This window comes from Aspergillus mulundensis (assembly GCF_003369625.1).
Source record: "Aspergillus mulundensis strain DSM 5745 chromosome Unknown scaffold_9, whole genome shotgun sequence".
NCBI lineage: Eukaryota > Fungi > Ascomycota > Eurotiomycetes > Eurotiales > Aspergillaceae > Aspergillus > Aspergillus mulundensis.
In genome coordinates this window covers 789,330-804,198 of record NW_020797897.1, presented here as the reverse complement: position 1 = coordinate 804,198, position 14,869 = coordinate 789,330, and the positions used below count along the sequence as shown (strand labels likewise).

General features: G+C 53.9%; 5 protein-coding genes across 5 annotated transcripts; 4 read left to right on the top strand and 1 right to left on the bottom strand.

The window, feature by feature from the left end:
- Positions 1-1,522: 1,522 nt before the first annotated feature.
- Positions 1,523-2,779, top strand: DSM5745_08113 (cyclin family protein; the record flags this gene model as incomplete). Its single annotated transcript, XM_026750129.1, has 1 exon — positions 1,523-2,779. The coding sequence occupies one exon, from the start codon at positions 1,523-1,525 to the stop codon at positions 2,777-2,779; it is 1,257 nt and encodes a 418-aa protein (XP_026601133.1).
- Positions 2,780-3,892: 1,113 nt separating this feature from the next.
- Positions 3,893-5,317, top strand: DSM5745_08112 (putative proline utilization protein PrnX-like; the record flags this gene model as incomplete). Its single annotated transcript, XM_026750128.1, has 1 exon — positions 3,893-5,317. The coding sequence occupies one exon, from the start codon at positions 3,893-3,895 to the stop codon at positions 5,315-5,317; it is 1,425 nt and encodes a 474-aa protein (XP_026601132.1).
- Positions 5,318-5,832: 515 nt separating this feature from the next.
- On the top strand, positions 5,833-7,412 carry DSM5745_08111 (GNAT family N-acetyltransferase; the record flags this gene model as incomplete). Its single annotated transcript, XM_026750127.1, has 2 exons — positions 5,833-7,241; positions 7,295-7,412. 2 exons carry the CDS (start codon positions 5,833-5,835, stop codon positions 7,410-7,412), a joined length of 1,527 nt encoding a protein of 508 aa, XP_026601131.1.
- A 308-nt stretch (positions 7,413-7,720) lies between these two features.
- On the bottom strand, positions 7,721-11,898 carry DSM5745_08110 (putative class V chitinase; the record flags this gene model as incomplete). Its single annotated transcript, XM_026750126.1, has 13 exons — positions 7,721-8,380; positions 8,451-8,644; positions 8,729-9,133; positions 9,192-9,869; positions 9,936-9,982; positions 10,048-10,274; positions 10,336-10,629; positions 10,684-10,864; positions 10,921-11,222; positions 11,283-11,299; positions 11,352-11,477; positions 11,543-11,605; positions 11,664-11,898. The coding sequence occupies 13 exons, from the start codon at positions 11,896-11,898 to the stop codon at positions 7,721-7,723; spliced, it is 3,429 nt and encodes a 1,142-aa protein (XP_026601130.1).
- An 823-nt stretch (positions 11,899-12,721) lies between these two features.
- Positions 12,722-14,477, top strand: DSM5745_08109 (ankyrin repeat domain-containing protein; the record flags this gene model as incomplete). Its single annotated transcript, XM_026750125.1, has 2 exons — positions 12,722-13,524; positions 13,802-14,477. The coding sequence occupies 2 exons, from the start codon at positions 12,722-12,724 to the stop codon at positions 14,475-14,477; spliced, it is 1,479 nt and encodes a 492-aa protein (XP_026601129.1).
- Positions 14,478-14,869: the final 392 nt, after the last annotated feature.

Here is a 14,869-nt window from a genome sequence, read left to right as displayed (position 1 = left end):
GCCATAAACGTAATGAGTACGAAACGAGGCTGCATGAGCTTTGAAGCCATAGGGATAAAGGATAATTGTTCTAAAGCTAGCAAGCTCAAGAATTGCGTGGAAGCCTTGCACCGAGTCCTGGAAGATGTAGATGCTGTATAGATCTGTAAGCGATTAAAGCGGCGGTCCTCAGCCTAAAACGGCCACAATCATCACGTGCAGGTGTTTTTGAGAATGAACTCGAATAACAAACGCTGATCAGACAATTTACGGAGCATTGATTCAACGCGAAGAATCCAGGCATTGACTCAGAATGGTACTACGTACACCCTCCATAACGATGAACTCGTGGAGGTGGGAATGCACTCTACCACTTACGCGCCGCGTTTCAGCACCCCTGTCGGAGGGATTCTAGCTCCTGAGCGGTTCCTTGACAGCTGACAGGGAGATTGTTCCTCCCGCGCGGTGGAGAGAGCACATCATGAGTACTGATCACTGAGGAGTCTGACACGGTTCATCATAGATGTTTGACACTTGACATTATTCAGAAGCGCAGACCAACACCAACAATCGACAAGACAAGAATAGCAGCCGCCAGTGCGGAGAGGAATAGACATGCGGTGCCTGGGCGCTTACATGCATCCCTCCCGGCGCCCGCAGCCGATCGATTCGATCGCTCGAGTCGAGTCAAGCTGAACTCTCCAGCCACAGGCGAACCCGTCGAGTTTCAGAGAAAGGCAAGCGATGGGCACGCTGGGTTCCATTCCGAGCGAACTCTGGCCATGGGACGCTCCCCAGGGGCGTGTCGCAGGTGTTGCAGGTCCAACGCGTAGGAAGGGGATGATTCGCCCTTGCTTGCCTTGGGCGTGCATGTTTGGCATCTGATTGAGCGAGCGCTTCTGCCAATCATCCACGATCCTGGGCTCGCGCGCGCCAACTGCTACGATAGCCCTGTAGGTATGGAGACAGGGACTGACCAGGCATGTAGGTCGCGCGTTTGGGTTGGGCCACTTGGTTTGGCCCTTGCAGTCCAGCCTTTTCGTTCTCGCCTGCAACTCCTGACGGTGCTGGACTGCTGCTTGATACTACTTATATCAGGAGGCAATCGCACGAGATCTTGGTCATCATTCCAATCCCAGTCCCCATTCCTGAGCTCTTTGGTGCAGTGGTCTTCTCCTGTCGCTCGCCTTTCCTTTTATCTGTGCTGCCTCACGCTCCCTAGGCTTCTCTCTCTGTCTATCTATCTATTTAATTATTGCATTGCATTGACGGTGTCTCACCCTGCCTATTTTGTGTCTCACTGCTCGTCCCGGACAATAGTATTCTCAGTTGACAGGACAACGACCGCATTTTTTTATCCTGCTGGCAGGACGACTTTATCCCACATTCTTTACGCTGGGGAACATTCAGGAAACTTTTGCCTGGCATCTACGTACCACCGTCGACTCATAACTTTGTCGTCTCGCTCTTCGTGCCGCCGGCGTCTGTCTTCCACCATTCACTCCTAATCCTCTTATCTCACAATATCACATCTTCCACCATCATGGATTTCAACCGAGCAGCGCTGCAAGAGTTCATCGCCCAGCCCGTCTCCCGGGATATGGTTGCTCATCTGGCTCAACAAGCTGCACGGGTCATCCGCTGCGAGTCCCATGTGACAACCACACAACATGCGCATGGCCAACATACACCTCCCAGCACTCCGCCCATGGATGCTGCCGATCAGCAGTATCCCATGTTGCCGTCCGTTGAAGCTTTCATCACATCCCTGGTCACTCGCTCCCAGGTCCAGGTGCCGACGCTGATGACAACCCTGGTCTACCTCGCCCGTCTGCGTTCCCGCCTACCCCCTGTAGCAAAGGGCATGCGCTGCACTGTCCACCGGATATTTCTTGCCTCGCTCATCTTGGCCGCTAAGAACTTGAACGACTCCAGCCCTAAGAACAAGCACTGGGCCAGGTACACCGTCGTCAAGGGCTATGAGGGCTTCAGCTTTTCACTCCCAGAGGTCAACCTTATGGAGCGCCAACTTCTGTTCCTGCTGGACTGGGACACCCGCGTCAACGAGGCAGACCTTTTCCTTCACTTGGAGCCCTTCCTCGCCCCGATCCGCCACCGCCTCCAACAACGGGAAGCGAAGATGCACCAGCCCCGGGAATGGCACCGATTTCAAGCTTCGGCGGAACTCTTAGCCTGCCGTCTGCGTCGCCAGAAGCTAGAGGCTCGTCTAGAGGCCCGCCGCCGACTTCCTCCAAGCCCCCAGTCCTCCGCATCACTCTCTTCAATGTCATCGTCCTCAAGCCTGCAAAGCGATGCTGCTGCATCGGCACCCGATACCGACCGGTACCAGCCTTACCCTCCCCGCCGTCGTCCCTCAAACCGCAGTCGCATCTCAGTCTCTCCTCCATCCGCTCAGGAAGTCCCCGGTCTATCACGGACGGAAACCGTGCCCACGCTCTGCTCTCGTTCGTCCAGCGTCGCCCCCAGCACAAGGAGCAACACCCCGGCTAGCCTGCGCCCGTCTAGCTCATACAACAGCATGGACCAGGACATCCAGGTGGTTGATGCATCGCGCAGCCCAGGTCTGAGCGGCAGTGGATACATCCACATCCCCTCCGGCACAATGATGCTGCCTCTTCCCTCGGACGTGGCAATGGCAAAAGGCGACGAGATTGGACTGCAGCAGCCGAGCAAGAAAATGCGAATGAGCGGCCACTCCAACAGCAGCGGCTTTGTGGCGCGGTTCTTGGCGTCAGCGACAGGCTCCTATATGGGCCACCGCATGCGGCCTCGCGTTTAGACCGAACAACCCCTGGTCTGGGCGCTCGTCTCCAACAAACCCTCTTCAACCACTCACAATCCATCATCGCCCGACATGCATTTCCAGACGCTGTTTGATCTCTGAGCTGGCCTCGCAAACACGCTAAGGAAATTAGCCCTACACCAATCAACATCTAGAACATCTTAATACCCGTGCTTATTGCTCAAAATTGGTTTCATATCCAATACCCAGACTTTTGGCAAGATTTCGTTCTGTTCTGTCTCGTTTCATATGTTGGCTCGGCCCTTACATTGCATTCAGGCGGCGTTTGGGTCGTGTTTATTTGTGCTAAGTTCTTTGGGTTTTGGCTGTTTGGTCGGTGAATCGGAAGATACGATTGATGTATGTAATATGCTATATATGAATCAAACCATCTGGATACGAATTCTGAAGTCTATGAAAAGTGTTCTAGAAGATGACTCCGGCGTCCGAAGTCGGCCGCTGGTATCGCAATCGGCGATAAGAATGCGGGCGGAATGTGGCGGTCTCGACTTTGCCCTCGCTTTGGCCTCGAACATCCCGGCTTCCGGCAGGACCGGCACATGAAAGTTGGCCTGAAAAGCTCCTATCCATCAACTTGTGATCTCAATCTCATGGTGTTAGAGTTTCCAGACGTTGCTCGATTGCACCATGGATATCTCGACGTTGACAGCCCCGCCTTGATCCAACCGCTGTCGTCATACTCTACTCCACCATAAGACAACCGCTTTCTCCGAGTCCAAGATGAAACACACGCACTCGTACCCTTATCCTTATCCTCCATCCGGTCTACTTCGACCAACAGAGTTCCATCGGGCGCATACATGGACGGGAACGGTCATCGCCTGCAACCTTGACTTGGGAAACGTTATTCGCCACTGTCTTATACCTATCTCCGAATCCCCGCGCTCGCTTACCTCCGGCCGACTTTCAGCTTACTACTGCGGTACTAATATACTTCCCGGACGGTCTCAGATTCGTTATCGCCGCCGCGGAGCCGCTTGTGTCTGGACTCTGGCGTATATAAGACTGACTCACCTCGTCGCCATCGCTCACTGCGCAACTTCCATATACGTCCTGCCTTAACGCCCGTCCAAGAAGAAAGACGCCGTCATGCCGATCACTATCCTCTCAGGAGCGCAGCTCCGCTCCCTCCTCGCTTCATTAACCCGCGATCAGATCATATCGATCCAGCAGAATCTCGGAAACGCTCTTCGCGACTACTCCATCGGAAACCAAGATTCCGGATGCGCGGCTACGCTGCAGCCGCGGCGGACAGCCGTGACGAGGCAGTGCGGACGCACGACGATCTTCATGCCGTCTAGCACGCGGAGGGCGATTGGGATGAAGGTTATCTCGTTACAGGATAAAGAGAGCAAACCCGGGTGTGAGGTGGAATCGGGGGAAGACCTGCGGGGGATTAAGAGGTTCACGTCGGGTTCGAACGAACCCGGAAATCGGAGTTCCATGTCCTCGGTTTCGTCGGATATGAGCGAGTTGTCGATATCGTCGCAAGAGGATGCGGCGGCGGAACGGTCGCTCAGTACGTCTTCGTCTAGCGGCGATAGTGATCCGCTGCCTGTGGCGTCTGTGGACAAGAAACCTATTGGGGGAGGGGTGTCGCAAACTATGGGGGCGTGGCCTGGGGCTGGGTCGCGGGATACTTCGCCCAAGGGGAGTGTTACGCTGTATGATGATGATAGTCTGCCGTTTGGGCTGATAAATGCGGAGGAGCTGACGCCGTTCCGCACGGCGCTGACGACAACGATGATATTCAACAAGCGCAAAAAGGTGCGCACACTGGTGGTGTTTGGTGCGGGCAAGCAGGCTTACTGGCACATTCGACTGGCTGTCATCCTACGAGGGGAGGATATCAAGCGGGTGTTCATTGTCAACCGGTCGTTCGAGCGAGCTGCCAGGCTTCTCCAGGAGATCTATTCGGCAGAGAATGCTAGCTGGCGGGGGGATGTCAAGTTCTCCGCTGTCAGCAGCGAGTTTGGGGAGTACAACCGGATCCTCCACGACGCGATCAACAAGGCAGACGCCATATTCTGCTGTACGCCGTCGCATGTACCGCTCTTCCCGGCGGAGCTTCTCACCTCAAAGGAAGGACGACGAAAGGGTCGCCTGATTAGCGCCATTGGATCATACAAGCCGAACATGACAGAGTTACACCCGGATATCCTGAGAGAGGAGGTCACCGTGTCACCGCCACATCGCCACTTCCACAAGCATGTCCAGCGCAGTGGCATTGTCGTTGTCGACAGCCTCGATGCGGCGATGAAGGAGGCCGGCGAGTTGATCCAGGCAGAGGTCAAGCCCAACCAGGTAGTGGAGATCGGCGAGCTGCTGATGGTGCGGGATTCCGCGAAGGGCTCGAACTCGGCAGCCGACGAAAAGCACCTGCGCGAATGGGTTGAGCGAGGGAACGTGATATTCAAGGGCGTGGGGTTGGGCCTGATGGATCTGGTCACTGGAACCGAGTTGGTCGAGCTTGCGAGGGCCAGAAAGATCGGCACGACAGTGGAGGAATTCTAAATCAGCTCTAGATTTCATTTAGATAGGCCGTGGCCATTCAGAGAATTCATATTTGTTGATACTGTGAGACTGTAGGAGTAATCGGATCTCTGAGGCTGATGATTTGCGGACGAGCAACGTGACACCGCCCAAAGGAGAAAGGCTGGCATGACATCAAGCATCACCCAACTATTTTGCCCTCCTCCCACCCTGCAAGCGCAGATAAATACACGGCCATGAGACCGTCCAGAAGGCTAGTAGACTCCGCTGAAGTCTCTTTTACCCTAGAAAGCCCCCAGGAGTCCAATTACTTCCTTGTTTCTGCGCGCACGCGATGCTCGCCCGCTCCGACTGAGGGGCACCATAAAATCATCCCACTATCACCTGCAGGTTGACCGACTACTCGCATGCAGGAGCCGTCGCCGGCGCTTTTCTTTTTCCTCTTCTACTTTGCATTCTATATCTATTTAAGACTCCTAGGCAGGCCCTACTCCTCTCGTGCCGTACATTGATCACATTCAGCGCACATCTCCAACATGCCCGCGCGCTCCACCCAGCTGCCCAACGGCCAGTCCTTCTCCATCACCCCGGTGTTCGGAGGATTCAACTTCAAGTCTACCAATTTGAACCAGCGCAGTTCGCTCTTACTACCTGGGTGGAATGTTGTCCTTGGGACGCGACGCCAGCCCGAGGAGCTTCCTGACGGAGAGGGGACCGACGATGAGCGCGGCCGAGCACGACTGGGCGCAGACCGAACACAGGTCACCCGCTTCACAGGGCCTACACTGTCCGGCGATGAGCTGTATATCTCGTATATCGTGAACCCGCCAGACAGCGACTACAAGCCTGTCATTTCCCCCACTCGGCAGATCGCCATGATGCTGTGGGTCACGCTGTACTGGTACTTCCACGAGCGCGAACCAGAGCTTCAATTGTATACTGCGGCGTCGGCAAACACCCCTGCCTCGGGAAAGCCAAAGGGCGACTGGCGGGTGAGTATCCGGCGCGAGGGTATCTTCACGGGCCGCAATGTGCTGCCGAAGCTAGAGCGCATGGGGCTGATCGCGTGCGACGATTCCACTGTTGGCCCCGATCCAGACAACAGAGATACCTGGTCGCATATGTTCGTTAGCCGGCGCAGCTTCTGGCAGCTTGATCCGCGGTTGTACCTGTTTACGCTAAGCCCGCAGTCTTTTGCGCACTCAATTGGGGGTTCCGGGCCGTTTGGTCGGATTGCCTCTCCGACGCGGGAGAGCTTGTATCTGAACGATCCGAATGCTCGCCCGCAGTCTGCAGGCTCTGCGTCGGGTCGCTACACGCCTAGTGAAGGGCCATTTGCATCGCATAGCCATATCCCAACGTTCTTCCCGCCTCCGCCGTCTCAGTTCACATTTACAAATGGTGTGCGGCACCCCATTCGACAGAAGCCGCCGCACCAGGGCGAGGTCTTCTATATCCGCTATATTCCGAGTCTAGGACAGTACCTCTCCTTCCGCGTCCCGTATCTGCCTTCACAAAATTATAGACCCTCAACGACAGAGCAGTCAAATCCCACCTCAAAGACCCCCTCGGACCTGGAGTATCTGCACAAATGGATGAACGAGCCGCGCGTCAATGCAGCATGGGGCGAGGCCGGCCCGATCTCCCATCAGGAAGAATTCCTGCGCCAGAATCTCTCCAAGAAGCACAGTTTCCCGGTAATTGGTTGCTGGGATGGGCAGCCGTTCGGCTACTTTGAGATCTACTGGGTCAAGGAAGATCCCTTGGGATCGCTGATTGGGGGTGCTGATAACCATGACCGAGGAATTCATGTCCTTGTGGGCGAGCAGGAATTCCGTGGCCCGCATCGGGTTTCTGCCTGGCTTAGCTCGCTGGTACATTTCTGTTGGTTGGCGGATATGCGTACTCAGACTGTGATGTTGGAGCCGAGGGTGGACAATACGAAGTAAGCTGCCTGCTATACTCACTTGCTAGAGTCACATGCTAACATAATCCTAGGATAATTAGCTATCTTCAGAACGCAGGGTTTTACAAAGACGGAGAGGTTACATTCCCTCATAAGCAATCTGCGCTGATGAAGATTCGGCGTGACTCTTGGGAGGCTCCTTCTATTTGATGTCGCAACGCAAACCAGGTTCTTGTTGCATCCTAGATTAGGCGCAGTGTGGCTTTTTAAATTCTTTGTACTCTTTCTTCCCAGGCTGCTGTTTGTCATGCGCCCAATACTCTACTCCTCGCTTAGACACCTTGTCCGCGAGAATACATACCCTTATTATGTTGTGTCTCATTTTTATTCCTTGATATGTCGACGGATTTAGCAGGTATAACGCATACCTTCTATACAATTTCATCCTGGTTACCTACCATACTATACGGATCTGTCACCACCACCATTGCACCATATAGCAATGTACCATGTCCACCTCACAAAATTTCAATCTTGAACGACCCATTCTCATCTGCAAAACTGACATCATAGCACTTCCCCGACGTCTTCAACTCGACCGTCTCGTCCGAGTCACAGCTACTCCCCTTGTACACGGTGATGGAGAACAGCGAGTCGTCAAAGTACGGCTTCACGCTGTTGTACACCCCTTCTGTGTCCCAGGGCTGGCAGCCCACTGAGTACTCGTTGTCGGAGCTGCCTTCCGCGGTAATGACAAAGTCTCCGCAGGAATCGTCGGAGTAGAGGTTGAGCTCGTAGTAGTTGCTCGGCACGGAGGGGCTGGAGCTGGAGGTGCTCGTGCTCGTGCTTGTGGCTTTGGATGTGGTTGACGAGCTACTGCTGTCGTCGCCCTTGGTGCTGCTAGTTGAGGATGAGTCGTTGTCGTCGCTCTTGGTGGTGGACGATGAGCCGCTGCCACTAGAACTCTTAGTTGTGCTGCTCGTAGGAGCATCGGTAGTCATGATGATGGATTCGGAGAGCGATCTCGTGATGGAGGTGAGGATGGGGCCGTCGGTGCCGAAGGCAAAGGGGAAGTTGGAGGCGATGGTGGGAAGGGCACATGCTGCTGCGGTGGTGGAGAGCGTAGTGGTCGTGGTGGATGCGTCGACGGAGCAGCCTGCCGTGGTGTAGCAGAGCGTCTATAAATGTAAGTAGGTGTTGGCAAGCCAGTGGCTTTCAGATTTGGCGGCCAGGCTCAACAGTACTTACAGTCGTAGTTGTGCTCCATGATGACTCCTTCGTGACGGATGAACTACTCACATACACCGTACAGATGTCTGCGGTCTGGCTGGAGGTGCAGTCGTCGTCGTCATCATCATCATCGTCGTCGTCGTCGTCGTCGTCGTCGTCGTCGTCGTCATCGCTACCTTCTCCGCCGCCACCACCTTCATTATCACAGTCGCCTGTTAGGTACGCCTGTGTTAGTATTTACCACCATGTCTAGCTGTGGTTGAAGGCATCATTGACCAGGTACGAGGGTAACTCACCATCACCACAACCCGGACCGCAGCCGTCCAGTCCACATCCGCCCCCGCAGAATCCAATTCCACAACCACCATCACACCCAAAGATGCCGCAACCGCCATTGCAGCCAAATAGGATGCAGTCCAGGCTTCCACATCCGGAGCTGCTACTGTCCGAGCCGCAACCATCACTGCTGGGAGGAGTCCCGGTGGAATAGCTCACGGGGGGTACGAGACTAGAGGGGAGGATTTGGGAGACTGTTGGCTGCGGCTGAATGACCACGCTGTGAGACGTAGAGTAGAAAGTTGGTATCACGCCCAGGATGATTGAGCTGGAGGTTGAGCTGGAGGTTGAGCTGGAGGTTGAGCTGGAGGTTGAGCTGGAGGTTGAGCTGGTAGTTGAAGGGTTTAACGATGAAGTTGCAACGCCTAGGTGGGCCGGATGGTTAGCTCTATTTATCAATCCACGGTGAATTGACAGACTTACAGTAGTACTCATCGAGCCATAACCCGGCACAATCATCACCCACGGCCGGGTTCCAGTCGTAAAAGTCATCTAGCGAGATACCATAATCTTGAGATATAGACCAACAGCTGTCTCCGGTCTCTGCTTTGTAGAATTCTGTACAGCCCGACGTGATGCCTGTTTGCACGGCAGCCGGCGTGGATACAGATGACGACGTTGTACCTGAGCCTGAGCCTGAGCTCGTCTGGCCAGTGGCGATTGTAGACGTGGACGTGGCTGCTGTGGTAGACGACGCATCCGTAACAGGGAACAGAGTCTCCGAGCCAGGAAGGACAATTGTCATTCGTGGGGGCATGACGCTTTGTTCGGGTTGGATTGTTGCAGGAAGAGTATTCGTTTCCACAACCGTGACCGGCCAGAAGGGTATCTCGGTAATGGTAAAGGGCTCAACAGAGATCACCGTTTCCTTGCTGGTAATCTCACCTCCTTCGTTACTTACCAGCACGGAGGTCGTGAACGCTGGCCAGGTGACGACGGAGCTTGTTGAGAGAGAATGCGGAGGCAAAATAAATGTACAAGGCGGCGCACAAGCAACTTCCTGGGTATCGTTGGTCCAGAGACTAGGTCCGATGTAGACTTCTCCGCCCACACCACTGCTGTTTGTCTGCGGATATAGATCGGTGACGTTTGATACCCCTCCTGGTCATGGGTCAGTCTCGGTCCCGGATGCCAAAATACGAATGTCCAACTCCAATCTCAACTTACCAGACAGGGCCCCGGTGTTATCCTGATCAACAGCCCAGGTGAGGAATCTGAAGATGAGGCATACAAGTTAGTCGAGCCTCGCTTGTGGATAAGATTGATTGAAAGCACCTACCCGCCAATACACACCGAGTCGGCGAATTCCTGCTTCATGCGGAGCGTCTCGGCATCGTCATATCCAACCCACTGGTCATTGTCGAATACGGCAATCTTCACGGCTGCTTCGGAGTCTAAAGTGACAGTGGCACCCCGACTGGAGTCTGTAATGATTTCCTTGATCTCGGAGTAAGACAGCATGCCTTCGGTGTTTGTGCAGGGGCCAGCATTCCCTTGGTCACGAAACTACGTTAGCCACTTCGCCACAGTATAACATCAACCTAGCGACAGGATCCGTTGAACATACCTCCGGCGCTGAAGGGACACCCTGTGTCTGAGCATGAGGCATCGCTGAGCGTGTAGCCTGGATGAGAGGTTTAGTTGACAATGTACTATCAGATGGAGCTGGGGTTGTGGTAAACGCACTGCGTCCATAGAATCCATAACCAATATTAACCATGCTTGGGTCAATATCATTATGCCACAGCAACTCCAGACCCTTGCGAATCATGGTGAGATTTGTATCGGCGTAGACATAAGCTCCGATGTCCGCGACGGTGGCGTCCCACGTTCCATAAATGTCATAAGTCATCACATTAAACTGTTAAAAGTCAGCAATGCCCTCGACTGCAAGGAATGACATATTAGATTATACCCAATCAATTGTTTTCGCGATGTTGACGATATCAAAGTACTGCATATACCAGTAGCTGGTCGGCAGGGTAAGGGATAAACCGTAGCTGCTACCCAATCCACTGCGGACATTTTGGAGCAGAGTCACGAAGTTGTCGTAGTCGGCTGAGATTCCGCCGCGGTCAGAGGCACCGGGATATTCCCTATTACATCTCATTTAGCATTCGGTGAGCGTCTGGCATGTAAGTGCCACACGCACCAGTCAATATCCACACCATCAAACCCATACTCATCCATGAAAGACTTTAAAGAATTTATGAAGGCAGTCTGAGCAGACGTTGATGCCGCGAGTTCGGAAAAGGTTGTCTGCGTAGAGCCTGGGTCATTCATGGCCCATCCTCCGACTGAGATCCATGTTTCTAAGCCTGGGGATGAGTCCTTTAGGGCCGTGAAACGGCTGTATAAATCCACCTGCTGGGAGTCCATGGGAGTAACTTCAAATGTGTCGGGATCGATGTACAGGAAGGCAAAGTTCAAATGGGTGTAAGCGCCAACGGGAATCTATGCCCTGATTAGCACAAGGTTGATCGAGGGGTCACCCTGTCTAATATGCTGTCATACCTGTTCCGGAGTCATTTCTGCAGAGTACGTCAGTGATATCCTTCAAAGCCGTATAAGGGACTAGCATACGCAGACATGAATAAGTATAAAGGTTCCATCCTTCATAATACCCAATGGCGCGGCCAGTAGAAGAAGACCCTGAGCACGAGGGTTCGTCCCAGGTTGTGCTTCCGCAGAAGTCACTGCTCGTTCCACCTGATACCATAGAGGTCAACGACATGTTCGAGCATAATCCAGTATTTGTGGCAATGACAACTTACAAAAGCCATATTCACTGCAGCAAACATTGAGAGGACATGTCTCAGCCTCGGCATATTCGGATCCTATATTTCATTGTAAGCTGAGTTCCCCATGTCTACCCTTCCTGAGACTTCAACATACCCCAAGTCGTTCCGTATCCCGGGTAAACACCTGGATCGCATTCGGAGAGCTGCGAGCAGGTACCGTTCGTGCTGGCAGCGGCTATGCAAGTATCGCCACAGTACGAAGGCCCGTAGCCGCAGACATTGGAGACGGAGGAGCAGCAACCCTCTGAGCATGGGCTATCTGCAGAACAAGCAGTCGCTGCAGCCCGACCAGTGAGCGTTAGCAAGATTGAAGCGAGTCCCAGGAGCATCTTTGCCGACAATAGCTGCGACTAGCAGCTTTTCCTTTGTGTAGCTCAGTGGATGATGGAAGAAGACAAGCCAGACTGGATAACTCTGAGAAGAAATAGTACTTACATATTCCCCAATATAAGTAGCTCCCAATCTCGCGAGGTATATTTTGTCAAAGACATGGCATAAGAACAAGCTGAACATGGTTAGAGCTCCGGAGAACGGAGGGGAGGAGTAGTTGAAGTTGAGTGGGGAGTGGGCCGCAGGATTGCACCCCGGCTAGGGCGCGTCGCCCGATGCTTGTTTAGCTTCGCATTAGCTTGAGCTTCGTGGCAATCGGTGAGCAATAAAGCATTGAGGAGGAATAATGTGGCCCTGACCCCTGAGACATTATTCCCGAGATTTGAATACGAGATCTGGGGATCATCCAATGCCCGGGCATTTTCGACAGCCTTCCGAGGAATACGGTTCAACTCCACGGCGATGCCCCCAAGAGTATCTATCCTGTGAACCTCAAAGACATCATCTTCTATCACCTTATCACGCATGGCCACTGTGCCTGAGGTCGGACTCGGGAAACACTTTCCTGTACAAACTACAACACATGCAGGTCCAACAGTCATAAGAACTCATCAATCCCGGAAATACCGCACTCTATGCCTACTCTGTACACGACGGCAGCTTTGTGGATCTCAGAAGATGGATCATGGTGCGATCAGGTCAGATGATTTGGCAAGGCGTCTAATTACATTTAGGCCTACCCCTTCCCAGTTCCCACATGGCTTCCTTCGTCGAGAATTATACGAACCGTTATCCCGAGTTCACAACCGGTCAGCACACAACATGGAGAGAATGATAATAGCTTTGATCACGGACGGAAAGCTCAATGAGCTGATTCCTACCATTGACGCCGCCATTCAACAGGACCAACTTCCCCCGACAACGATCCTCCTCCAAACAGCAATCCAAGCCATGCAGCTGGACGTTCTCGCTTACCTTCTGACGCGGCTATTCCCATACGACGAGGAGGAGAACCCACTAGCGCATCTGGACAGAACGGTCATCCTGGACGCGCTCAGCCCCGAACGAGTCCCGGCGTTTGAGCTACTCTGCCGCCATGATCCGGCGCTTCGAACTATGCACCTAGGCCACATGGGTCCCCCGCTAGCATGGGCCATTCTGGGAAACAATCTCCGGCTGACCTCGTTTCTCCTCGCGGGCCCTGATGGATTGGACCCCAATGGATGCCAGATCAACCATCGGCCCGCAGTGGTTGCTGCGGCGGGGACCGGATCATGCGCGATGATGGACCTACTCTTAGATCACGGAGCATCCGTTACAGGAACGGATGCGGTTTTTGCTGCTGTCCGAAATCGCCGCGTGGATATCCTGGAGCTTCTCGTGCAAAAGAGGAAAGTGGTGGATATCAATGCTGTTCAGCCGGCGGACCAAGGGAGAGGCCTAACGCCGGGGCCAGTCCTTCATTTGGCTGTTCGACGGAAGGACCGGCAGATGGTGAGGGTTTTGCTTGAAAAGTTTCATGCGGATCCTCTCGCGAAGGATTCGGAGGGGAAGACGGCTGTGGAATTGGCTGAGCAAGGTCAAGATCCGGAAATATTGGGCTTGTGTATGAACGGAGCAGGGAAGTACTAACGGAGGGGGGTGGAGTAACAAGCAGCTTTGGTCCATACGAATTTCCTCGCGCTTTACCAGTGTACCTCGCTCGCGCTGCCTTTTCTGTCCATGTATCTAAAAGCTAGCTTCCCCTCCAATATGCCGTCCGCCAGGACTTGGAACTCACTCAGTTGATATCCGCATTTCGTTGTACCGTCATAATATCGTTTTATACCAGCCTACGATGAAGTCGCCCTTCTCGTTCCTCCTGGTCCTTCTGTCTCTTCTCCTGACCTGGACCACCACTAGTCATGCGGCCGCAATCCCAGACCGGGCTCTTAGCAGCCTCGTCGAGCCAGGCCAGCAGCTATCACCCGCACCCCGTGATCTTATCCCCCCAGCCCACCTAGCCAAGCGAGGATGCGCCTTCAGCAAGACCTCCGACGACGACGACGACACCAGCGCCTCCGAGCCCGTCTACGTCTGCAGCAGCGAAGTCCCCTCCGTCGACGACCTGGTCGCGCAAATCCAGTCCTACGGCACCGTAGGCTCGCTCGACTCCCTCTTCTACAGCGGGCTAGACGGCGGCAACGCCATCCCCCTCGCTAAGCAATGGTACTGCTCGAATGTGCCAGACGGCCGCGGCGCCGTGGCATTCGACAACATCGTCGACAACGACTGGTACCTAGCGCAGGCATCGGCGTTGGCGCCGATCTCGTATTCCAAGGTGGACCAGTTCCAGAAGCGGCTCTCGCAGGCGTTTGCGACGGCATCATCGGGCACGGTGTATTTCTTCACGAAGCAGGAGAATGATGGGACGAGTATGCCGACTACCCTTGCTTGGGGTGGGTGGGAGTATCCTGCGCTCACGAGAAATGCGGACGTGACGGAGATCATTCAGGTTGATCCGACGGTTGAGGGGGATGAGGGGACAGTTATTTGGAAGCAGGGAGATGGCGCTTCGGAGACGGAGCCGAGGGGGTAGGGAGAGAGTATTGGGCACGGTTGCTGGCACACGGCAGGAAGGAATTTGGTGGATGCGGGAGTATCTTTGCGATGGCTATATAGCGTATATAACCCGCTTTTGTAGGTAGTGGCTATAACGATGAAGAGTTTGGCGAGCATTGGTGGAACTCAGTAGCGGTTATTTTTGGCGTCTATTTTCCAGATGATTATTTCTTGTGATACAGGATCCAGTCTTCATATCACTAGAGGCTTGGTTCAAAGGTTATGCGGACGGGGAGTCGGACGAGACCATAGCCTTAATAACGACCTTGCTTTGCCTTATCTCGTACTAGAAAAAGCGGTGGTAGACAGCATTGTAGGCTCTCCAGTGCCGGCTTTCATAGTCTGCTATATCATGTTAAAATTTGAATC